This window comes from Oxyura jamaicensis, chromosome 9, assembly GCF_011077185.1.
Source record: "Oxyura jamaicensis isolate SHBP4307 breed ruddy duck chromosome 9, BPBGC_Ojam_1.0, whole genome shotgun sequence".
In the NCBI taxonomy this organism is placed as follows: Eukaryota; Metazoa; Chordata; class Aves; order Anseriformes; family Anatidae; genus Oxyura; species Oxyura jamaicensis.
Genome location: NC_048901.1, coordinates 11,150,427 through 11,176,062, shown reverse-complemented (window position 1 = coordinate 11,176,062; position 25,636 = coordinate 11,150,427). Strand labels below are relative to the sequence as shown.

The window sequence follows — 25,636 nt, the reverse complement described above, 5'->3', positions numbered from 1 at the left end:
AAACAACAAAAACACATAAAACTCCTAAAGTCAAGCAGTGCACCAGACCGCATCACTTTGCATAAGAACGATGAGAGCATCAGCTTTGATTTTAAGGCATGGCCACAGCATCCTGCTGAGCACCCCGGCCTCCTGCAAGGGGACGTGCCGCTGTTTCCCATTTGTCCCAGCAGGCTGCCCAGGGCTTTCCAGCCATTCCCTGAGCGGGGCCACCCCGCTCAGCAGGAAGGTTGGCACAACTGCTGCTCTGAGCACCGAGGAATGCTCAGTGTGAACATCAGATGCCTGCAGGCACTGGACTTCTTGCTCTGCTTGGAGGTGTTTTATGGGCGACTTGTTCAGAATGTTAAATTGGGAAAATGGCGTGCTGTCAGCGCTCGTGCTGTCCAGCCAGCCCTTTAACAGCCAAAGGGAACTTGGTCTCCTCCGTCACACCTTTTCAGAAGTCCAGCCCTCCAGGTAGACAGAGACCTCCCTCCAAACATCTCTACCACATGACTACAGCCAGGTTCCTACAGCACTGCAGTAGCCTCTGCTGTGACCAGCAAGCAAAGTGCACTCCACCTTGCCAAAACCAAAACCTGGAAACGCTCTGGATCTTGGCATGGACACAATGGCTAGGCGGCCATGCTCCCATCCCGCTACTCACCACCTGTTTGGGAGCAGAGGAATTAGTGCTGCTGTTGGTGCAGCCAGCAAAGCAGGGTGAGATGTACTCCACGCTGTTTTCTCCGCACACCGGGTGAAAGATGTGCTCGGAGCAGTGGCACCCACTCGGCGCCTTAACCTGCGGCTGGGAACTCGATGTTCTGCCAAAGAGGAGAAAATAAATAAAAATAAATAAAATGAAGAAATAGGACAGGAGGAAAAACAAAACAAAACACCATCTCCTCAGACCTCTTACTAGCTAACCAATTTCCCTGTTCCGATGTGCGCTGGGATGCTGCCAGCAGCAGGCTGGCCTTGTGCCAGATCCTGATCCCCTGCAGGTACCTCTGCAGTGTACAGTGAACTTAGCAGTCCATAATTATGTTATGTCTGCAAACAAGTGCTCACACACTTTTTTTTTTTTTTTCTCTCTTTTTTTTTTTTTTCCCCCCAGCTGAAAACTAATCAGCAAATGCCTGGAGAAATGCTTTCTGGGCTTCATCCAAAACTACGCAAACAGATGTGCAAGGAGCCTCAGCTGGAAACGCCATCCAGACAGCAACTGGAAGCAGGCTCACTTCCAAACAAACCTGATGGCAGTGTGAAAAGCAAGAGGACAAACTAAATTATCTGTTCTGTCTTGCCTGCCTGCCCCAGGGGTTTCATCTGCTGGAGCGGCATGGTCTGCCTGACCCTTCCTTGGGGATGCTGGGCATAGTCACCTAACCCCCAGCAAACTGGAGCTCAAGGGGAGAGGGGGTTTCATGCTAAAGCATTGCTGCTGTTGCAAGGGGGGGGAGGTTTCTGCCGTAATACGAGGCCACAGCTACAAGTGGTCAGAGCAGCCTGCATGCAGAACTGGACTCTTGCAGGTGTTGCAGAAGGAGAGGCGGGGGGGGGGGGGGGGGGGTGGAGATGACAAAGCTGGGACTATGAGAAGTGGAGAACCCAGCTGTTTTGGGAAGTGAGCCTCTAGCAAAGTCCCTGATGAGAAGGAAGGGTCTGCTTGGATGTGACGCCCAAGGAGACAAAGCCCTCGGGTGTGTTAGGCAACTGTTCTGTGTTCCTAGCTCCTTTCCAGGCAGCACAAGGCAGCTGCTGCAAGTGGGAGCATGGACAACTCCATCACAGGCTTTCCCAAGCAGCCCTGTGCCACTCGTGGACTGACTCCCCCTGTGTAGACACCAGCATCTCTGCAATCTCAGGAGCTGCTAGAAGTTCAAAGATCCCTCTCAAGCTCCCCAAACCCTACAGCCTCATCTCTCCCATCCCATGTGCTACACAGGACCGCAGAAAAAGCAAGGGCTGAGCTAGGTCTGTGAGCTAAGAGCCCTGGCTGTAAATGTGAGACAAATCCCTGCCTTCCTCCAGCCTCCTTTTTTTCATGCAAGCCCCTCCACCAGCTTCCCATTCCACCTGCAAACCCCATAAGCACTAGTGTGTCCCAGAGGGGCTGACGCTGGCAGCAAGAGGTGAGTGCTGTGAGGCCAAGGTGCCTTCCAAAATTTAGCACATGTAGCACCTGATCCTGAGCTGAGGGTTCAAAGCCTTGCTCTCTCACAAAAAGCTGGGATGCCAGTGCCTTGGTGGATTTTTGTATGCTCTTGAATTAACCGTATATGCCAGTGTACTGTTAATTAGCAGTATGCACACTGTTATATTAACAGCACACACCGCAGCGCAAAATAGAAACTTGCAGTTCTTGCGTGAGTTTGTTTGCAGAGCACTGGTGGTTTTTTTTTTTTTTGCTTCACTTGTTATTTGAGTGGTTTTTAAGTGCGCAAGGGGAGAAATGCAGGAACTGCCCTCTCCCTCACCTCTCCACCATACCACAAGACAGGAGGCTTATCACTGGCAAAGGGAAACATGTCCGAAAGCCCCTTGCTGATATGCTGGCAGTGCATTGAGAAATGGCCTGTGTACAATGCACTTGACAGCAAGCCTGGGCTAGAGTCTAAATATTGATTCAGTAAGTAAAAACTGTGGTGAGAGCCAGAAGTTTCCACCTGGGCAAGCAGAAGTGTGATGTCTAGCTGGAAAGGTGTGCGCTCCTTGTGGACATGGTCGCTAACACTTCTAATTTTCCCCTAGAAATACAGGGTTAGAATGAAAAAATACACCCTGTTTGTTTGGTACAGAACAATCAGGAATAAATGCCCTCCCACACTTTCTGTGCTGTAAATGCTTAGATCTCATCCAGGCAGCAGGATCCAGGAGGAGGTGATGTCTACCACCTTTTGGCCTCCATCTACATGTACCCCGCCCCACAGATAATCAGGTCAAGAGCTGGAGAAGGGAGGAATACAGAGCTGGAAACAACCCTGCGATACCTGGAGGGGTGGATGCCATCGATGTGCACCGTGGAGCAGCCCATGAAGAAAATGGGCAGGCAGATGAGGATGGAGAAAACAAGCACCACCACAGAGAACCGGGGGATGGCTCGGAGGGAGAAGGCAAAGCGTTTCATGATGATTCCTCCTAAGAGCATCCCGAGTGCTGCTGCTGGCAGGTTCACAGCTCCTGCAGAGGAACAAAGGCATCAGCCAGGGGTCCTGCCTGCCAAGCTGCTCTCTGCTGGCAAGGGGTGGAAGTGGTGGCTTTGAGGAGCTTGTGGTGGTTGGGAGAATCCACAGACTCCACTGTTATCCAGGACAGACCCAAACCCAAGGCAGTTGACACCTATGAGACACTGCATCCTCAGGAGTCTGAAGATGCAAGATCAAACTTTGGTGTGAAATGGCTTGCTTTTTGCCAGCTTCTTTCAGCATCAGAGTGATCCAGACCTGCTTCAACTGTGTAGCAGGGCTGCACATTTCCAACAAGAGCTGTTCTGACCCTCAGGAGCTAGAGTACGAATGTAGGCAGCCCCTGCTCACCTATGAGAAAGTTGGCATACGAGGAGGTGGCACCGTACTGCTTCTCGAGGAACTTGTTGAGGAAGGTGGCGAGACCCGCGATGACCGAGGAGAAGCTGCACTGAGCAAGCACTAGGAGGATGAAGAGGGGGTTGAGGAGCAGCTTGAGGAAGACCTTCGGGAATCCTGCAGGGAAACAGCAATAAAAAAGTATTTTAGCAATGTGGTCCTGATATCAGCAATTCATACTGCCAAATATCCCACCTTCAAACTATTCCCAGTGGGCTAAACAGGGGATGTGTAAGGAGATGAGAAAATTGAAGAGGAGACACCCTGATTTGGCCAGGCAGCTGGCAGGACCATGGCCAAACTGCCCTGAGATGGGAGCATGAGGCTCAGCTCTGCCCACCGCCCTTCCTGCCATGCTTTCCAAACCCACAAGCCCCTGAGCACTTAGCAGCCCCAGTGCATTTATTTTTCTGAAGCAGGGGCTGTATCCCTGGATGGTGCAAGCAGAGGAAAGAGCAGGGATTGTGTCCCCCTGCCCAGCCCTGGCTGCCATCCATCAAAGCCCAGGGAAACAGAGAAGAGGGAGCTGACAGTTTCAGGACCTGACTGCAGTGGCTAGGGGGGGAGGGAAGGGGTGAATTCAGCTGTAAATAAGTCATTACGGGCCTCAGAAAAGTCATTAAATGGTCCCTCAGGGCTGGTGACTTTTAGCAAGAGGGAGGCAGCGTCCAACCCCCAGTAGTCCTTAGGGAAGGACTCTGCAACCCTGGAGGTGCCTGAGCTGGCATCTCCACCCAGCGCAGCGGAGATAAGCATGAAAATATGATGTGGTGGACCCTGCCCATTCACCCTCGCCTCTAAGTGCCAACACTTTACTTTTTATAAATTCCAGCAGGGAGGTTTCTTCGAGCCCCCTCTTCTCCATCTTCCTCAGCATGCCGGCCTCCGAGCTGGGGTCCTGGGAGGGGAGAGAAGAGCATCCTGCCTTGAGAGAGGAGCACAGGTGCCTGGCGAGCACTGTCCTGGTGTGCAGCGAGGCCAGGGAGCAGCAGAGTCCCTCACAGATGCATTTGACCCACTGCTGAGACCAACAGTTTTCCTGCCCATTGCAGCAAAGGCGTGAGTTATCTTCAAAAATCTCTGCAGCCCTTGAGTAGAGCTGCAAGACAAATGCTTGGGGATGTTTTAAGAGAGTGGAAAGCTTTGAAGCCTGATGAAAGGGAAGCACTTAAATTCTGCAAAAAGTCTGGAAATTGAAGTTGGAGACAGGCCAGTTCTAGTCTGATGGGTCCTCAGACTGTAATCCTAAAATCTTTGGGGTTTCATTTTGACCTTTAAAGAACTGATGATTACACAAGTTCAAAAAAAACCAACCAAACAAAAAACAAACAAACAAAAAAACACCAAACCTACTTTTTGAGGTTTAACTAGCAGGGCTTGGCTTTGAAAACACTGAAGTGGAATGTTTCAATAGCTTTCTGCCTTTTTCATTTGTTTTAATGGGAAACTTTCCTCTTCTCTGCCACATTTTTTTCCAAAGAAAAAAAAAAAAAAAAACATGTTTCAAACAGTGAGAGTGACCTTGCAGAAGATGTTGCAGTGGGGTGTTGAGATATGGCCATTGCCAGCAGACGGGGAGAAGCAGGTCAGGCAACCCAGGAGGCTCAAGTCACCAAGAACAGATCCCTGTAAAGGTGGACTGCATGCAGGAACCCCAAGAAGACATCGCCCTGCCCCAGGGTGGGGTCTTACCTCTCCTTTCAGCATGTACCGAGGGAAGAAGAAGTAGGGAATGGACGTAAGCACTAAGCAGCCGGAGGAGATCAGCAGCCCCAGCCACCAGGCCCCGATCCACCGCTGGTCCTTCGGTGTCAAGGCCACCGTTGCTGCAAGACACAAAGACTCATCATCAGGGCTCTGCCTCTGCGTGTCTAATGGTGAAAGGGGCAAATACCCATGCCCATGCAAATACGGACCAGTGGAGCACGAAGACATGTGGGTGCACCCGAAGGGCCTCCCCGCTGGTTTGGCAAGTGGAGGGAGGTGAGATCTTGCACCAGCTCTTGTATCAAGATGAGCCCTTGGTGCAGGTCCCTCCACTCCATGCTCGACTGTGGTCGACTTCCTTCTCTTCCCCCAGCCAGAAGCCAACCCCACCGGCCCCACCTAAACAACGTGGAGCCTCCCGAGTGCCCACAGGATGTGCGTAGTCAGCATCGAAGCACACTGATGGCACACGTTCAGGCATTCCAGCCAGCTGGTGATCACGGGGCCCTGGCTCCATCCTCCTCTGCCCGGGTGCACAGTTGGGACTGGACCACATTATCTGCTGGGGCTGCCCGGGCGAGATGGGGACCGGGAAAGGGCATAGCTGCTTTCCTGGAATCATCTCCTCTCCCATTGTTCCAGGCTTGGTAACTCTGTACATGCAGAGCCCTGCGCTGGCAGAAGAGCATTTTTAACGATCGTGGTTTCCGAGTGGACAAAACTCCGGGTGCTCACACCCTTTGTCCGGAAAAAGGAGGAGACAAACACCGTTCCATCCCCAATGCGGACATCATCCAGCTGGGCCAGCACTGCTGGCGGGAGGTCGAAGGATTGCTTGGCTTGGCATAGCGAGCACATCTCCCCATCGTCGGCACATCGCGGGTGGGAGAGGAACAACCGTCGGGAATAGTGCCGGGTGCGGCATGAGGGGTCCCACGCCCCGCCGAAACAATCGCCCCGCTTCCTCAAACGGCACCGATCCGCTCCGCGCCTGGACGTCATCATGGAGCGACTGGGCACGGGATGCTAAATCTGTCTGCCGCCACAGGGAGCGAGCCAAGGCTTTTTGCCGTTTCCTGCCTCAGGTTCATTTATTATTCTTATCAGGCACCAGACAAAAATGTCAGGCGGGCTCTGATCTCTCAGAGGAACACAGGAAAAGCCACATTAATGGTGGAGCTGGGGAGAATTCTTTAGTGATTAAGTTACCAGGAATAATAAGCACACGTCGCAGATAAAGAAAATAAGCCCTCCGGTCCCATCTCTGTGGATGCTGGTGATGGGTGGTGGGGAGGAGGCTGAGCAGATTCGAGCCTTCCCATGCACACGCAGGGCCATGGCTGCCCCGTGCTTTTCTTCTCACTCCCTGGATGCCTCAGATGTTCCTGTTCCTCTCAGCACGGTGCCAGGGCAGTGCAGCACTTCCTCAGCATAGAGGCAGTGGGCGGCAATGACCATCACGGTGAGCTGGACATTGAGATGCCTACACTACAGGACACCGCTCCCGTGGTGACCTCAGGTCCAGCTTTAGCCTTTCTCATGGGGAGATGGAGCAGAGAAGTGCACGAGGGGTGTCTATTTGAGGTCAGGGCTTTCCAGGAAAGCACGTTTTGTGGGTCACCAGAGGAAGGCATGCGCTCCTGCCACTGGTTCTCTAACAGCAGACTTCTGATTCACAGAGGGCTTTTAGGAAAACCATCCCTACTTGGTAAATACTCACCAATGTCAACTCTTCCAATATCCACGAAGAGCCGCAGCACCACAGACCCCAACAGGTATCCAAAAGCAGGGCCAAACACCGCAATGGCAAAGAGGATGGCTGAAAAAAGGAGCAGAGAGTGAGGAGGTAACAGTAGCTGCACTGCAAATAAGGCTCTGTCCTCCTGTGAAATACCCATAAAAAAGTTCATAAAATGTCCACTCTGCTCCACAGGTGATGGAGACCTTCATCTCCCACAGGAGGCCCAGGAAGCAAAGCCATCATCTCAGTCTTTTAGAAATGAGCAAAAATGTTAGGTCAAAACATCAGAGGAGGTGAAATATGTTGATTCAGGGAGAGCAGAAAGAGCAGAAAATCACCCCTGGTTCTGCTGAACTATTCCTGTTCAAAAACCAGATAAGTTAGACCCATCCCATAAGATCAAAAGGTTTCCTTTTAAAGTCTTCAGAATGAAAATATTCAGGTTTTCTTCCTGGAAGAAATTCCTTGATTCAAAAGGAGACAATTTGCCTGAGACCCAATGACCATTTCTGTGCATTTTGCTGGTCTGCGGCTTATGAGCATGTTGCGTATGAAAGCACCTAGTCCCATTGCTGTGACTCAGGCTGTGCTCCTAATTTTAACTTTTTTTTTTTTTTTTTTTTTTTTCCTCCCAAAGAGGCAAGGCAGCTCATTTGTTTCTATAGCATAAACCTAGTTGTTTAAGGGTAGGGTTTTAGAGAAGAATTTAACCTCACACATAATTAGCATTCCCCCCTTTTATGGGAAGACTCTGTGACCTAAAATATAACAAAAAAAGTGATGGTATTTATACTGTCTTGAGGCAACCTAGATGCACAGTAGCTATACCCCCCAGCATGGACATTCCTATGGCCCTAAAATGACCACCTACGCAGTCAAGACCAAACCAGCCCCGCTCTCCAAGACAGGGATGCATTGTGCTGCAGCCAGAAGAGCCAGAAGAGTCCCAGCTGTGTGTGACTGCTAACCTGAGCCCCATGAGAGCTCAGTGTACCAGATCCTTCGTGGAAATGTCACCTAGCAGGTGCTGAGCAGACCAAATGGTACTCAGCAGGGACGCACCACCTACAAATGGGAACTCTGACTGTCCTTTCCTACTACCAAGGCTTTTTTGAAATACTTAGTGAGAAAAAGGGACAAAGAGAGAAAAAAAACTCATTTTGCCAGTACAGATTTCTGTATTTGAGCTGCAAGAAACAATAATACCTGCATGGGAAACTTGCTCCAGAGCTCGTACGTGGTGCAGCAGCCCTTTCCAGCAGGAGCCTGAAGCAATGCATGCCTGGGTGGGTCTGGAGACCCTGCCAAGCCCTTCAGCACTTGTCCAAAGCCAGTCCTTGGGAGGCTAATCCCAAGGGCTTTTCCTTCTTCTTAAGTGCTTACCTTATTTTGGAACATCCGCTTTTGATTCCTAAATCACTCTGACACCTTTGGCTGCTTTAACGACATTGTTCATCACTGGGAGGAATCAGGTTTTTAAATAAACTTGTGAACCAAGCTCAAAGCTCACGTAGGCACACCAGCCCCAGCTGGGCTCTGGCATTCACAGGGGAAAAAATGCAGTTTAACATGGAAGCCAGCACCTATCTCTTTGTGATCAGAAGTCCTCCTGAGCTGGGGAGCCTGCACTGGACATGGACTCATGGCCAATTCCATAGCAAAAATGTCAACATTGCTGCAAAACCTGTGTTAATTTGCTCATGCAGGCTGTCATATCCCTGGTTAAAGTATGACCTTCTCCTTGCCCTGATTATTTGATTTCCTCACAGTCACACCATAAATATAACCAAGGAGTAACTAACAAGGGGAGAGGCAGCCCAGCACCTTCACGGAGGCTGAGCTCATCCGAGTCCCACTGGGTGCTCAGCCTCTGCCCTGGAGGCCACGGGTGCTCCAGATGAGCACTTCTCCAGGGCAGCTCTAAGGCCTTAAGGAAACCCAGAGGGTTGTGTCAGTATAAGGGGGCACTTCTTTACTGTGAGGTGACAGAGCCCTGGAATAGGTTGCCCAGAGAGGATGTGGTCTCCTTCCCTGGTGACACTCAAAAACCTCCTGGATGCCATCCCGTGCAAGGTGCTCTAGGTGATGCTGCTCTGTGGGGTGGTTGGACTAGGTGATCTTCAGAGGTCCCTTCCAACCCTACCCATTCTGTGATTCTGTGAAACAGTGATATAAGAGCAATGGTCCTTCCACTTACCAACATACAGCGGGGAATTGTTTGCTTCTGCAAAATCATCTACGTAGGATATCCCAAAGGGCTGGATGGGAACCGTCCCGATTCCAGCCAACAGCTGGGCAACGACCATCATTGCCCACACACTGCTGGCCTCCTTCTGGGGATCCTGGGTGGCATTTGGGCACACAAACTTGTTCTCTGCATAGCAGAGCTCAGCCTGGACCTTGGTCTTGTTACCTGGAATGGAAAAGGATGATCATTACAAAGCTGGGCATGCTCCCTGCCTTCTCCAGCCCTTGCATTGCCACAACTGCCGGGGCATGGGGTGAAGGAACCCGCTCAGGCTGACCCTAAATCCCTAATTCCTCTTCTGCATGGCTGGTTTTGCCCTTGCTCGGGTACCATGTGGCCTGACGGGAGGACTGACAACATTGCTGCCATGGTGTGGAAGCCCACCTCCTCCTCTGCCCATCAGCCCTGGCCAGGACCCCCCAGACACCTCACTACATTTGTAGGTACCAGGAATCTCTCAAACCTGCTGACTAGGAGCATGTTGTTGTCTGTTGGGATTTGGATGGATCACCCCTTTTAGTTAGCACTTATCACTCCCTTCCCCATCCTTTGGGGCACTCAGCTCAGGGAAGAAAAGAGACCAGCTGTGATTTTTATCAGACTTGAGGGCAGGCTGATAAGACAAGAAGGAAGCAAAGTCATGTCTCTTGTCTGCTACAACAACAGGGGAGAAAGGTCGGCCCTGCAGCCCAGCTCCAGTGAGTCACATTCAAGCTGTCAGCAGAGGATAAAAAGCTCTTCATCAAAGCCACAGCAATGCTGGGCTCAGCCAAGTGACAAAAGCCCTTGGACTGACAGTATCGGAGTTGGTGGGAAAGTATAAATATTCTCCAATGGAAAAACCTGCTTTGCATGCAAACAGGAGGTGTTGCAGAGCAAACAGAGTAATCCCTGCTCTTCTCATGTTAGCTTTTCCCATTTGGGCTTTATTATTATTATTATTTGTAATTGTTTCAACATTTCTATCACATCTTTCTCATTAATATAATAACTGTGGATTTTCTATGCTTCTGAGCAAGCAGAAACAAAAGAGAAACAAATATTTGCCAGGTGATTAGGGGTTTTCACTGGCATAGTGCAGCGGCACATTCCTAATAGTAGGTCACCACAAAAATCCTGGTGTGAGTTCATTCAAAGCTGCGCTGTTGGAAGGGTCTGTCAGACAGAAGGAGCCTCTTTGGCTAATAAAGATTTTATTGCAGCAGCAGCGAGAGCTGCAGAAGTTTAACGAGGACAAACCTAATCAGGGACTGGTTTTTCAGTGTCGATGGTCTTTGATCCCCCATGGGACCAGGAGCTGTGGGGTGGCCAGGCCACCCCAAGTAGGACACCTTGCCCACCCAACCTCCATTGTTTGCAGTACTCAGGAGCAGCCTATGTCCATTCAAAGCCAGACCCTGACAACTTCATGGGGGTCTCCACCCTCCTCAAGGCTGCGGTGCAAACTGCAGCCAGCACTGGAACATCTTCATGGGCTACATGACTGGGAGGAGGAGGGCCGGATCATCCCACCAGCAAGACCCGGGTGCGTGAGGGCACTGACAGACTGGCCATGGATGGCATCATGGCAGGACCAAAGTGCTGCTTCAGCTTGCTTGTATAACAATAAAGAGAAGCCCCTGCCCTGATTCCTGATGGGTTCATAGCCTGACTCCTGATCTTACAGCCCCTTTGTTAGGCTGTCAGAGACCTTGGTATGTGGCTCCTGATCTGTTCTCCAAACTGACCGATGCTAGGTGACATCCGAGCCCGAGTCGCAGGGGGCCGGCTGTGAGCCAGCAGGGGACTTGTTTGCACATTCCCACGGCGCTCTCTCAGCCCTGCGGTGGGCCATCGGCTTTAATCACGCTTCGTGGTGTCTCGGCGCACAGATCAGCTCTGCTGGCACCAGCTTTCCCAGTCTGGGAGTGCAGAGCACGAGGGTCTCCATCGCTCCCAGAGGAGCAGGGATGGCTGGGCACCTGCGAGCAGGTTCCCTGTGCTTTGAATCCCATTGTGCTGAGCAGACAGACCATGAATGCCTCCTGCTGTGGCAAATTTGTGGCTGTAGCCAAGGGACCGACTTGCTTGCAGCCACAAAGCAGCTCCCTGGCAGAGCCAAGGCTCGCTGTGCGCTGGGCCTACACGCAGCGCGGGGCTCCAGGCCCTTCCAGGGGAAGGCAGGTGAGCTCTGCTGTCCCCTCAGCCGCACAGGCATGGGGCAGCTTGGCACACAGCTGAGGTGACATCGGGTTTTCAGAAGAAGCAGCGCCCTAAGGCTTGGTGGCATCCTGGGGATCTAGGGACTGAAGTCACTTTGGGAAGTCCAAGGAGAGCCCGGCATGTGAGGTAAACACTTCTGAGTGGTATGTTCTGAAACAGGAGCTGTCGTCATGCACACCAGCTTGTTCCCAAGCCTGCCCAGTTAAACCAGTAGCCCTCCTTAGGCTCACAAAGCTTACTGGTGAGAGCAGGGACAGGAGATGCTGTCACCCACATGCTGGTTAGCAGAAGGACAACAACCTCGCTTCTGCTTCCATACCTCTGTGACTCAAAGACCAAGATGCCTTCCTTTCCAAAATGATCCTACAGATGACCCATCAGCCGCATCTGCCCTCGGCCTGGGCTCTCTGCAAGGCTGCAGCAGGGGTTTTCTCTTCTCCCTGGCCCTGCCACCCTCAGCGGCTCGACCCGTGGCCACCGGGAGCAGCCTCCCTGCTCGCAGGCGAGAACTGGGGTGCACACACATCAGCATTGCTCTTTCAAGCCTTTGTGTCAGCCAGATAAATTCATTTGCCCTCGAAGCGTGTGAAGACTGACCACATGCCGTAGCTATTATTGTCTTGAGTAGATAAGACCGATGTGACCGAGACTTGTGGTATGAACCCAACTCAGCTTTCAGGAAACCTCAAGGCACTGCAGAGCCTCTGGGCACCCCCAAGAAATGCACCATTGCTCCCAGAAAGCAGAAAGGAAGCAATTTGCCTGCAGTCACAGGGGACATAAGCAGCAGATCCCACATTGCCTGCATCCCAGGGCTCCTGCCCCTGTCTGCTGCCCCACCAGCAGCTAGCTCCCTCTGCTCATCACCACTTTCACACTCTCTCCCTGGCTCTTTGGGCAGTCATTAGTGACGATGCCGTCACCACCAGCAAGCACTGCAGCTTCAGAGCTGTGGCTGGACCTCTTCTGATGCCACAGAGAGCAAACCTGTTTCCAGCACGCTCAGGAGCAGGCTAGGAGGACACCAGCACCCATGAAAAAAACAGAGATGTGACACATTTAGAGATCTGGAGAGAGGAGGGTGGGCATAGACAGGAGAGAAGTATGCTAAAAACACCATATTAAACAAAGTTTACCTTAAGTAGTTTTCCCATATAACTATTTTATAGTGTCCACACTGAAAGATACACTTCTCTTACTCAATGTAGAGGCTCCTTGCAAATGTTCCTGGGGGTGGCATGTCCATGATGCCTGTCTGGGGGCTCTCATCTCCTTGAGAGGGAGCTGAGACTTGGCAGCCAGTGGACAGCCCACGGACTCAGGCAGGGAGATGCTCCCTCTGGAGGCCTTCAGGAGCATCTCTGGGGAATTTGGATACTTCACAACGACCAAAACACTCATAACCTGGAACTGTGGCTCAAACAACATGTCCAGAAGAGGCAGAAGGGATCCCACATGTAATTATCACATTCAGAAGGGGTTGCAAAACTATACTGAAGTTGGGCTTAACATAGTAAATCTCTGCCTTAAGCCTTTCCCTCCACATACTGTGTTTAAGTTCTGTGTGGGGTGGGTACCACACTTTTGGAGGAGGCATGGGAAACCTAGCCCAGAGCCACTGGAGATGGATTTGTAATGGAGCAGGCTCCCAGAAGAGCAAGACTCAGCAACCATAGAGTCTTGCAGAGGCTGCGGTGAAGGTAAAAGATGAAGTGGATGATAGAGGTGGGCACCTTCACTTGCATTAAAGGTTGCCTCTTCACTGATTGACTTTTTTTTACTCTTGCAGGTAAGAAGGGCAGGTTCGAAACGGAGTCACCACCCAGAGTGATGCAACAGATTGCTACATCCAGTGTTTGTGCTTCATATTTTGGTCTTGCGAGGTTGTTGGCCCTCAAATAACTAAGTACTTCAAATGTCCTACACATCTATCGGGCTTTTTGGGAAGAAACAAGGAGCAGAGGAGCAGGGCCTCTGAGTGGGTCACATGAAACCTGGCAGAGCACAGCACTGGAGTGCCCTGGAGGAGGAGGAGAATGCTCGCGTTGTACATCTCTACTCCAAGACCCAGGAGCAATGTTGGCCCTTGGCTGATGCCTCTATTCTGTGTGCTGGTGTAAGGAGAGGCCTCCCCAACTCACCCTCTCTGCTGCACTACACAGGTGGCCACAGCTAAAGCAGAGGAAGCGCCTCAGCTCTGTTTTCTCCTGATATCCCCCCTCCCCATGGAAGGGTGAGGGCACTTACCAGTGCTAATGGTGGTGTATTCGTAGGGATCTGAGAGGAAATGGGGAAGGGTCACCAGGAATGCTCCCAGTGCCAGCAGCAGCCCCCCGGCTCCGATCACCCGCGGGCGGTGGACTCGGCTGCCAAAGTAGCTGACAAAGATGATGAGGACCACGTTGCCAATCTGGAAAGAGCACAGTGAGATGGGGAGGAGGTCAGTAGATGCCACAGAGGAGGTCAAGCCCTGCCCTGTACCTGGCCCCCCATGACCATGCCCAGGTGGGTGAAGAGCTCATGTAATCGCTTACCAGTTACGGTAATTGTGACCCCCACAAGAGTAGGAATGGGACAACCCTCAGCTTCACCCTGTGTATTCATAGCAATTCACTGCTGCCTTCTTATCAAAAGCCAGCAGGACAGCTCATTGTCTCTGGTAGCCTGTGTGCATCCCTTGCAGTCACAGACTGCTTCACAACCTGCCCATGATCTGGCTGGGGCTTTGTTCAGCACCCACATGTGCTTCCCACCCCATAAGATGTGATATAAACTAATGATTCCCCGAAATCCAGCAAGAAACAAAGTGCATTGCCTTCATTTCCATGATTCTAAGCAGACACAAGCCAAGCCACAAAGTACAGCTCATTGCAAATATTTGTGACACTGGGCATTCACAACTGCAGACATAATCTACAGTCCCATCCTCCCTGATCAGCTAAAAGATATGAAAACACGCAGCCTATTCCATATATGAACTGCAGCTTTCAGATAAGAGGATGAACACCAAAAAAAATTGCCATTACATGGCTTTTTGTCAACTTGGGACAAGCTAAACATTTTAACCCTGGTGTGTATGTCTAAATATCCTTTTTACACATGTTTACATGGGCTCTCTTGTTTGTCTCTTTGTGGTTTTTGTTCTTGGAATTGCTGCAGACTAAATGAGGAAAGATTATAGTCCAAAGCATGCAGGGTTTTTGTTTTGATATTACATGTCCAGGCATAAAGTCAAATAAGTTTAAGTGACTTGGATATGGAGCACAAGGGTTACTGATGCATCATTGCGGTGAGGGGTGGGATACTCTGCAGGGCATAATTACACCAGCTCCAGATTACTGATGTTACAGCTCCCCATACTGGATCTCTTCTTTTGCACGGTTTGAACCCAGACCCACTCAGTGGGAAGTCCTTCACTGGTCTCGAAGGGGTTTGAATTTGTCTTTTTAACCTCAGACGTATGGACTGCTTGGGATAAGACCTGGGCACCTACTTCTCAAAGGAGCCAAGAGGATTCCCAGTGCCCAGCCTCCTGGTGGAAGATCACATGTGGGATGACCAGATGCATGCAAGGTGGGCAGCCACCAAGCACTTTGTGCCATCAAGAAAAAGTCTCTCCCAGCAGGTCTTTTCCTAGATAGCCTTGAAGAGCTACCAGACAGGATACAATTCATGACACTAGGAACCTGAAAACTTTTTCCAGAGGAGTAAGTGATTAGCGCTTGGGAGAAACTCCTCCATTCAGGCACTTGTGTCCACACATACCAGTGCCCTTCTAGTGCCCTGCTAAAACAGCTCACGTGTCACTTTGTCCTGAGCTGGTCTCTCCCTGCCCTCAGATGATACCCAGTATGTCTCCATGCCTTGACAGAGCAGACAGGTGGCAATTAAGCATCCAGAACTGCTTAAAGATCTTGTCATTGAGTGACTATTCATCAAGTGTCAGGTTTAAATCAGAGCTCTTGCCACCCTGAAGCTTCATAAGAAGCTCAGCTGCACCTTGACCGCAGTTCAGATGGAGGCCAGCTCAGCAACAGCATGATACCAGTGAAAGACAGTCCTTTGCCACAGGGCTGTCAGGAGCTGGGAGCCCTGGAGAAATGGGGAAGCTCTTGGAGAGCCTGCTGGCCAGTGTCTCCTTTTAGAGAAAGTTTGGAAAGACTCAGGCCAGGGCCATCCCTCAAGCTGATTGAAAAACCTGTGAAAACAGACACTTTCACCGGAAGTTGGTCACAGAGCGGTAGTTGTGTGGGTACTACTCATGATAAAATGCTCCTCTTCCTAGAGGCTGTAAGCACTGTGATCAAAAGAGAATCACACTGTGTGTCTGCTCTCTCCCAGCCATGTCTCTGCTGGAGGTGGATGGCAGCCTAAGGGTGGAGTGGTCTCCTCCAAAACATCCTGCTTGCTGCTGCTCTCCATGTCCAAGTTTTCACCACATAACCCTACCTTAACCCTGCTGGCATTTGGTACAGCAGAATCAAGGCAAGAAGAGGTGTGCAGGTACACAGAAACAGCTGTTTCATCCAGCACATGTAGGCACAGCCAAGGAAACACTGAATGCGAACAACCCCAAGGCCCTATACTGGGAAGTTCCCCTGTTCTGGACATGCACCTGACCCAGTTACCTCGTGCAAGCTGGAGATGAAACCTGAAGAGAGACTGGAGAGCCCAAAGCGCTTCTCGATGGTGGTGAGGCTGCTCTTGAAGTTGGCACTGTAGAGGAGCTGGGAGAGCTGCAGAAGGCCATGGCACAACACAAACACCTGTGGGCAAAAAAAAGCGTATCCCAGTCAGTACCCGCTGGCTGCCCAGCTGATGTGGTGAGCACATCCCACCCGAGGGATTTCAGAGTTGCATGCACATGGACCCGAGCTAGCTGGCACAGCTGCACCTCCAGCACACAACGAATCCAGATCCCTAATTCATTAGTTTTGCCAAACGAGTAACCTGGTGTTCAGAGGAGAGGGTGAGGAGCCCTCTTTTTCTTTCCTCTGCTCCGTTGCTGACAATATTCATGATTACTGGCACCACAGCCGCCCTTGGCAGAGGAAGGACGCGGTGCCCGAGCTGTGTGACGGTGAGCCCAGGAGGAAGACCTGTCTGTGTAGGACTGCTGGGTGCCCCTGGTGGAGCTGGCCCCACAGCTGCCACACCGCAGCCGCCCTGCTTTCACCTACCTGAGCCCCAGCCTCTCCCATCCGCCCCCTGGATCCACTCAGCCGCAGAGCAAATCAGCAGAGCCTGCTCCAAAGGGTGTTGGCAGGAAAATGTTGGTGAAAGACTTTGAAAACCCCACAGGGAGAAGGTGAAATATGCACCACGTCTTCTCACTGCTGGAAGCCCTCTGCAGTGTTCTAAAAACAGCACCTTTCCCTCGAGGTGGTCTCTCAGCCAGGCCAGAAACCAAACCAGATGGACACGGAGCATCCCAAGAGCAGAAGAGGGAATACACGGGTTTATGGGGCAGGAGCACGATGCAACGAGCCAGGGTGGCCACAGAGAGGAAAGCGTTCTCGGCCGGGGATGCAAGAGGCAGCTCACAAGTGTCTTTTGATCTATATTTAGTTGGAACAGTTTTCCTTTATTTTTCTTGGAATGGAATGTGTCTGCATGGTGCCAAAAGTATTTTAAAATCATTTTTTTAAAAAAAGGAAAAAGGTCTTTTTAGTTAAATTCACAGGAAATCAAATATTTGCTGAACACCGGAAGTGTGTCCCACAAAGATAATGTCGGGAAGCCCAAGATGATGGATGGGGGGATCAAAGGTACTGCACTGCTGACAAATTCCTTATGTCCTTGGCTAGGGGAACAGCGTTACTCCTTATTGCTATTTATTTGAAATGGCAGTAGCGGCCAGGAGCACAGACTCATCGCATGAAGTCCGGCACAGAAAAAAAAAATAATGAAATTGTCCACTTTTCCCTGTCCTTACGGCAATGATGTGGCTTATTGGAAGCTTCTCCTGCAAGGTGGGATAGCACCAGGCAAAAGACAGAGCTGGGCATCCAGAAGCGTAAGAATCAGGAGAGAACCTGAGGGCAGAGATGAAGGGGAAGGAGAAAACATTGTAAATAACCTGGAGACCACACAAAAGTAGATATGCTGAATGCAAAAGGACGAGGGGTCATAGGAATGAGGCCAGGCTCTCCATCCACATCTTGGTGGGGTGTCAGTAGATACAAGGATGCACCACATGCACGGCTGGCACTGCGGCAGCTGAGCGGGGGAGGACAAGGTCCCCATCTGGGACTCTGCCATGACAAAAAGTCGCAGAGTGACAACATGGGGCATGACGTGGGAAACGCTGCCGGGCAGGTGACAAAAGGGAAGAGAAACAGCTGAGAGCAAGCAAGCTCTTGAAGCTAAGCAAACACTAAATCTGCCAGCTATCCAACCCTGCACCCAAAAACACCTCTGAGCACATGGTCCTGCCGGTGACAGCTGAATCTGTCACCTTCCCCTTTCCAAATCCTGGGCTCACGCAGAATTGATGAACACAGCTAGGCTGGCCTGGAGCAGAGAGGTGACTCCTCCAAGGAAGAGAAGCCGAGAGGGGATCGTGTTGCCAGAGAACATTAATTTTTGTTCCTGCAGCTCTGGCCAGACCTTACTGAAGTCATTCGTGTAAGGAAGCATTAGGGAAACAGAGGAGGACCGGGACCGCCTAAGACGCAGAGCAGCTGGAGGGAGCGATCTCCCAGCGCAAGGCGTTAGCTGCAGAAGCAGAGCTGTTTACCAGCGGGGCGGGAAGAGGGTGGATCGCCACGGCTGAATTTAGCACAGCAAATGTCAGCCTGATCCCAGGGAAGATGGAAGGATGAGAAGTGTCGGGGAGACAGATGTGCTTGGGCTGGCAGATGGACTCCAAGATCTGCTGGTCTTGGCAGGAGATGGGGAGAAGACAAAGGTGGAGGACCACGGGGAAGCTACGCTGACGGAGCTTCATGAAGGGATGTGGGGCAGGAGATGGTGCAGGCTGTAGTCAGAGAGGGCAGGCAGGAAGAGGCAGAGGGATGGGGAGAGCCAAGAGGACAGGAGGGGAAGGGCAGATGAGATTGTTGTTGTTGTTGTTTGGGAAGAAGCTAGGGTTGGACTGCCACCCAAAACAGCCAGAGCAAAGGAAAACAGCCATAGCTCCAGGACTCATGCAGCTGGAGCTCGCCTCTTCCAGAGGCACTTTGGCTGTCCGGTGGTGAGAGACTGAGACCTTCCCTGTGCTCAGCAGGCTCAGCACCAACCAAGATGTAGACCACCCAAACCTTGAGGACTCTGAGCACAAATAGCCATGATAGGGGAGCTTTCTCGGCTGGTGGCAGTGCTCTCCAAAAGGAGCCCACGCGCCTCCTGGCCTTGGTACTAGCCAAGATGCTCTGGCAGGGAACAGCAAACCTCTGGTGCTGGTGGAGATGCAGAGATGCTCTGTGTCAATCCCCATCTATCTCCCCGCACGTTGCTGCTCACCCTGACCACCCACAACCATCCGTGGAAAGCAGCACGGTCACAGCTGCTTCCCCCAGCTGCGACCTGGTCCCTGCCAGCTGCTGAGCACACTGAGACGTGCCACCCCGGCCCCATGTGCCCACCGAGCATCCTAGCAGGGGAGGGAGCCGCTGTCATCCGTCTTTCATAACACTTCACGGGGAAGGATGTTTAAAGAAGAGCCAAGCAAAGTCCTTTGAAGGGAGGTGAAGGTGTGGTGGGAGGTGAAGGAGCTGGGAACACTTCTATGAAGACAGCAGTGACCCCGGAGCAGATGCTCCCATCAGAGCCTGGTGGGGTTCTGGAGACGTGGGCAGGTCCCGTTGCAGGCAGCCGGGGCGCAGCACGGAGTGCATCCACCCACACCAGGACACGTGCACAGAGCCCCCTCTTCATCATCCTGACGTTTCCTTCAGAGCGCCGAGCGGTCCTGACTCCAGGCTGTTTATACAAGGCACTTGACTCCTTTCCAAGACACACTTTATTTAAAAGGGAAGAAAATGCCTCAGGGTGGAGGTCTGCCTTGCGGACACCCTGCTCCCCGCACCGGGACCAGCACCACCCAGGGCAAGGCTTTTCCATAAAGCAGACAAACAGACGCCATCACAAGGAGCAGAGGGGATGATCCCACCACAGTCTGGACCATGGTTCAAAGCAGGGACATGCCAGCTCTGTGGGCAATCCCAAATCAGGGCTCTGGGATGAGAGACAGGCTTGACCAGCCTCATGCTGAACCAGCTCGGATATCCAAAAAGCAGACAAGAATGAGTTGGTCAGGGACAGGGGGTGAGGTGAGTCTGTCCTTCAGGTGAGCATCTGGGGACAGGAAGAGGTTGGGGCTGCTGGGGCTGGATGTGTGCCCCAGGAGCTGCCAGTTTTGGGGCACTGCTGGTAGGCAGCTTTCACCTGCACTGCCCTGCACCATGCACCGGGTCTGCTAAGCCGTGTTCTCTTATCTCGTGGCACTCTCTTTCCATTATTGTTTATGTAAGATAACGCACTGTCAACACTGTCACTGGCCTTAATGAACAGCTAACTTAGGTATGTTGAGACTGGACTTTTAAAAAGCCTGTTATGAAAGATGGCTGTTTTGCAAGAGTTTTTTTGGGGGGGACATCACCAAGGCAGCCAGTAAAATGCTTGGCAAGAGGCTAAGAGAGAGAGAGAGAACATAATGTGCTTGATAAGCCCAGCATGCATGTGCTGGACGCAGGTCAGAGTAAAGGCAAGGTAAGGAAATTCTGGCCTCTGGATATTTCAGAGGAGTGAAGTGCTCCTACGGCACCTCCAGGAAGGAGCTCAGCACTGCTCTGCAGGGACCAGGGTTCAGGAAGACAGTGGGCTTGATGAACGTAAAGGTCTTTTGACTTTATGGTTGGACTTGATAACCTTCAGGGTCTTTTCCAACCTAAATGATTCCGTGATTCTAAGATGCTGCTACGTGCAGCACGGGCACTGCCCCTTCCTCTCCACTGCCTGGAGGATTGATTCAAGGGTTAATTCCTAGCTCTGCTTCCACAACTTCATGCTTCGGTAGTGGCACCCATGCCCAAAGCCATCCCTCATCTCGTTCTTCAGTCTCTTCACCTGCCTGGAGATAGGACTTCCACCCTCCCTATGGCACAGGTCACCCTGCGATGAGCATTGGGAACACATGCCATGGTGGGGGCTGCACCCACAAAATGCTTGGGGAAAACCAGGCTGGGGGGAGGAAAAAGAGCCGGCCACGTCCAATGGGACCCACAAATGGTTCCCACGCTCTCCTTGTCAGCCATGCCCATGTCTACAAGACAGGGACGTAACCACAACCCAGAGAGGAGCAGGACAAACAAACATGGGAACAAGCTGGAGAAAGGCTGGAGAAGCAAAGGGTAAAAGGGAGTGAAAGGAAGAGCTTTTCCTCCCAGAAGATGGAATAGTTTGTGGAGAAACACGACCATACTGGGAGCAATGAATTTCAAAACAAAGCCAACTGAGCTGCTTTTTACTGCTTTTAAAATACCTAGGACTGAAGACCCACACTCATGGCCTCCCCACAGAGCCCTGGGGGCCCCAGAAGCAGCCCCGGAGGTTCCAGCCAGTGCCACCTCTTCTTCCTGACTCTGCTCTCATGCACTGACACCATTGCTAATGTCAGTACTGAACAGCCACTAACGACATAGATGGAAAGAGCCAGAGCTTAATTTATTAGACGGCCACAACAGCTGCCTGGGGAGCTGTAAAAAGCAGCGGAGATCCTTGCAGAGGCCATCAAACTGCTCTCAGCTGATTGATGACACCGAGGTATGACGTGGCCAAGAGCAGTTGTTGCAGGGAAATGCACAATGAATCTGGCTAGAGTAAATATTTAGAAAGGACGAGGAGTAAGGACGCTCTGTTAGATCTTTCTGCCCACACAGTACTATCAGGCTTGTATCTGGGGCTCCTGAGGGCCAAACCAAAACCTTTGGACTTCATTGGAAAGTGTCCTACACTACTGAAGACCAACAGACTGACTTTGGGGAATACTGGGCCATGAATTTGCCCTCATTGTATTGAGATTCAACCCCTTCTCCCAGCTGAAGTGCTGGAGGAGCTCTAAAAGTCACAACCCAAAGCAGGAGAACCCAACCTGCCCACCTCTGGGGAAGTGCCTTCAGGCTTATCCACTTTACTCTCTTGAACTTACAGGAGGAAAAAAATAAGGGAGGGGTGTGTGCATGCACGTGAGCTTTCAGGAAGTAATAGGAACATCCCCAAAACGATCAATACTCAGCTGTTTCTTTTAGAGCTTGTCTATGATCAACACTCACAGCACTAAATGACCCTCCTTCAGTCGTGTGGCTGCAGTCACGCATTCAGAAAGAAACACATCAGCTGGGAATGAAAACACATGGACACGCGCAGGGAAATACATCCCTCCTCGACGTCTCTTTCCTATATGCAGCTGCCTACAACTCTATCAGAAAGCACCAGTGACAGACGGAAAAATAACAAATAAACAAATAAATTACAAAAGCAACATTTCTACCAAGGGAAACAACTACCCTGCCACAGAACACGTTTCAGCACAACACCTCACAGCCAGGGGCATGGTCCAATGAAAGAAGCTGGCTCCTAAAATTTTATTTCTCTTGCAAAAAATAAACAAATAAAACTGGGATTGTCTAAAGCAGGCTGCTGCCCACTTTATTAGTTGCAATAATGACGGCCTACTGCCAAGAAACCCGAGCTTTACAACCACAAACTGTCAAGTGCAAAGCCAATGTTTGCTCTCGTTTCAGCGAACACACGCGTGGGACCTGCAGGTCCCGATGCCCTTGCAAGGTCCCCGCAAGCCCGGCTTTGCTCGGCTGCTGTACGGGGAGCGCTGCAGGTGAGGAGCACAGCCCTCCCTCCCGGCACAGGTGCCCGCTGCAGGAAGGAAGGGGCTTTTTGGCTGGGGTTGTTGCTGGGAGCAGACCTTCAGATGTGAGGTGTGCGAGCTGTCTCTGCTCCTTCCCGAGCTCCCACTGAGAAAACCCTTCTGCCCGCACAACGCGGGGCAGGTCTGTAAGCAGCTCTCTCTTCCCGCAGCCACACCGTGGGAGCAGGTCGGCCGTGTGGTTGGGCCTTTGCTTTCACTTCTCTTTGTGCTGCGTCAGGTCCGATCATGATCTCCCTGAAGACAGCTTCAGATTCGCTCCCTCTTCCCCGGCCCACAAACATATGCAAACACTCCTCTCACACACCCTCAGCCCCGGCCATGCCTCACGCTCCCTATCAGCGACACTCCTCTCCCATTTTGCTTGTGATAATCTTATCTTTGCTGACCACTCCTTGATTGTGTTTGGGCACAGAACCACCTCGCCCCTCATAAAATTAACTTGTTTCATGTCCCTAGACCTTGATCCCATTAACCTTTCCAACCTGATTTACCCTCTGGCTCTTTCTCATCTTTTTCCTCATCCTGCTGCTGATGATCTTCCAGGCAGTCCTTCCGTTTTATGATCTGATCCCAACAAAAACAGATATAAATATAGTCTTGGATCCATCAAAGCCCAGCCTTTTCTTTCTGATGCCAGCACCATCAACCACAAATGTTGAAGACCCCAGTCACACCAGGTACTTCTCCCTGTGCCACCACACTTGTCCTTCATTCTGCTTGCTTCTTTGCCACAAAGGTTTGTCCAAGACCCTCCTTGCACAGTAAGAACCCAGTACTGATATGCCCTCTGATCTTCCTGGTTCATCTGATGGCCCAAACCCACAACAGTCACCTCCTCTCAATGCTTCCCTCTCCGAACCTAAAGCCGTACTGTGGGCCAAATGCCAATGTCTTGATGCATCTTCTATTCTTTCTCACGTTTCAACAGCTACATACAGCAATTCCTAATCTCTTCCAACAGGATGAGAGCGCAACCGCTATTTCTGCAGGCTTCTGAAATACACTCCTCTCAGCAAATTCCTTCAGTTGCTTTAGAGAAAAGGGCAAAACTTGCCCTGAGCTGCTGGGACCTCGGTCCCCAAGGCAAGGCTTCCAGTTCTGCAGAAGACACCCTGCCTCTCCAGAGAGGGCAGAGCACCTCGCTGTGGGCCATTGCACCCCTCTGGCCACATCACCTTCACCCTGGGCTCCTTGGAAGGCTCAGCACCTCTGGGACCCCACAGTCTCCTCCTGGTCTTGCCATCCCCTCTCCTCCAGCCCCCGACACTGCCCGCCTCCCTCCCCTTATCCATCACGCTGATGCTGAGATGGCTCGACCAGAGGCACGTTCAACGAGCTGTGTTTTTGCGGAGTGCCTTAAAGCAAAGTCCCACAGCCCTTTTCCCAAACAGCCTGCCTCTCTGACCCTGCTGCTCCTTCTTCATCGCCACGTGCACCCAGCCCCTCGGTGCACACGCTGCTGAGGCAGCTCACTGTTGTGGACTCGTTTATGGCACCCAATTTAAATCTGCCCCCAGGGCTTTTAAATCCCCCTCGCAGATTTCTTCCAGCTGGCACGAGGGGCAATAACCCCCCGCTACCTTCCTGGCTCCCTTCCCACATCGGGCAGTCCGTGGGGTCGATGCCTCCTGCCAAAACCACTGCAGCCCAGCTAAGTGGCAAGGCGCTTATAAAGCTCTCCGTGTCACATCCCTGGGGATCCAGGACAAGCAATTAGCTATCAATTAAAATAGCACAAAACCATGAAAGAGACAATAAAGGGAAAGAAGCCAGAACATTTGACAGGGGAACGAGGTGCTGCAAACGGGGAACCCCTCGGCAATAAACCTGGCAGTGGCTGTCCAGAAGGGCAAGGTGGGCATGGATGTGACAAGGGGACAGCAGCTGGGACTCCGGCCTGGGGTCATCCATGGCCATGCTCGGGTATCAGAAGGACTAAGCGCCCATGTCTCCTCCACCTTTCCAGCCCATTTCGTTCCTCTAGGCCACTAGCCCCAAGGTGTTACATTGCCACCAGCTGCCACCAAAGGCTGGCCTCATCCTGCATTTGCCACTGCAACCCCTCAGGTCCCAGCACCTTCAGCACAACCCTGGAAGCTCTGTGGGGCTTCAAAGTAAGTGGCTGCCCTCGCTCATCACCCCCCTCGGCCACCACCGGGGGCTCACTGAGATGTCCAGGCTTCCTGGGGGGGACAGGGACTCAGCAGCAGCCTCGCAGCCCCTCTTCGGGACTTTTGCTTGCTCTCTTCAAGGTGACAAGTGGGCAGCTTCTGGAAGGCTTCAAGCCCCCTCAGTGGGCGCTCAAAGCAATGAGATGAGCAGCATTAATCCAGCCGGGGGACATGGAGCAGCCCTGGGACCATCCTGCTCCTGACCTCCAAAAGCCTGCAGCAGTGACAAAGAGCCCAGAGCAATGGGAACATGGAGCAGCAAGATATTCCACAGAAACAGTACATAAGTACATAAAAAATCATTTTTTACTTCCAGCCTCAGCCCTGCAGAAGGCACTTTGAAAGCAACATAGGCACGTAAGCCCCTAGAACAAACGCGAGCTGCAGGACTAGGACTCGGAGCCCACTGCGACAGGAGGATTGGGGTGTGTTGGAAACACTGCCCTGGCCAGAAGCTGCCCTCGCCTACGGGAGGGTGCTGGTTGATGCCATCCAGCGGCTGGCTCTGATGGGAGGGTGCCAGCAGCTCGTGCACAGCCAGGACGCCAACTTTTACAATGTGTTGTCTGCGGCACCAAGGGCTCCTCATGCAAACGAGCCCTTTGCTGTACGCCTTGCCCTCCGAGGACCCACCCATAGCAAAACAGCTTCCCAAACCTGGAAATTCAGTCACGACACTTTTATTTTCTGCCACTTTTCAGGGAGCTGAGAGTGCTGACAGCTGCAGTCGGGCTGTTGCCTGCCTTGCTACCTCGAAGCAGGGTTTGATTTTTGACGTGTATATATATATTTTAAAGCAAACCTTGCAACTTGGGAAGAGTGAACAGGTCAGGAAAGGGTGGGAGGTGGCATTGCCTGTCCCTTTATATACATTTGCTCCTAAAAGCAAGAACCTGTCACATGGGTGGCTGTCCCAGCTCCATCCCAGACAGTACACATCACCCATCTGACATCGGCGAGGGTACTTTGATAGAGCCCAAACCATTCCTTAACATTCTGTGTGGTGCCAGCGTGGGGCTGCATTAAAATTAGGTTTATTCCTCTCCATTTAGAGAAAAAAATAAAATAAATACAAAAGATTTTTTTTTTCAAAGAGCACCTCCTGCT

The 25,636-nt window shown here is 51.7% G+C and overlaps 1 protein-coding gene across 1 annotated transcript in view; it reads right to left on the bottom strand.

The window, feature by feature from the left end:
- SLCO2A1 (solute carrier organic anion transporter family member 2A1) overlaps positions 1–25,636 on the bottom strand; it is a 29,050-nt gene that overhangs the window by 1,979 nt on the left and 1,435 nt on the right. Inside the window, exons 2-10 of the mRNA XM_035334242.1 lie at positions 16,099–16,236; positions 13,718–13,880; positions 9,218–9,433; positions 7,000–7,098; positions 5,265–5,398; positions 4,389–4,470; positions 3,525–3,689; positions 2,979–3,168; positions 650–809 (exon numbers count right to left, since the gene is read on the bottom strand). Of these exons, the coding sequence (XP_035190133.1) occupies positions 650–809; positions 2,979–3,168; positions 3,525–3,689; positions 4,389–4,470; positions 5,265–5,398; positions 7,000–7,098; positions 9,218–9,433; positions 13,718–13,880; positions 16,099–16,236 (1,347 nt within the window). The remainder of the gene's footprint in view (positions 1–649; positions 810–2,978; positions 3,169–3,524; positions 3,690–4,388; positions 4,471–5,264; positions 5,399–6,999; positions 7,099–9,217; positions 9,434–13,717; positions 13,881–16,098; positions 16,237–25,636) is intronic.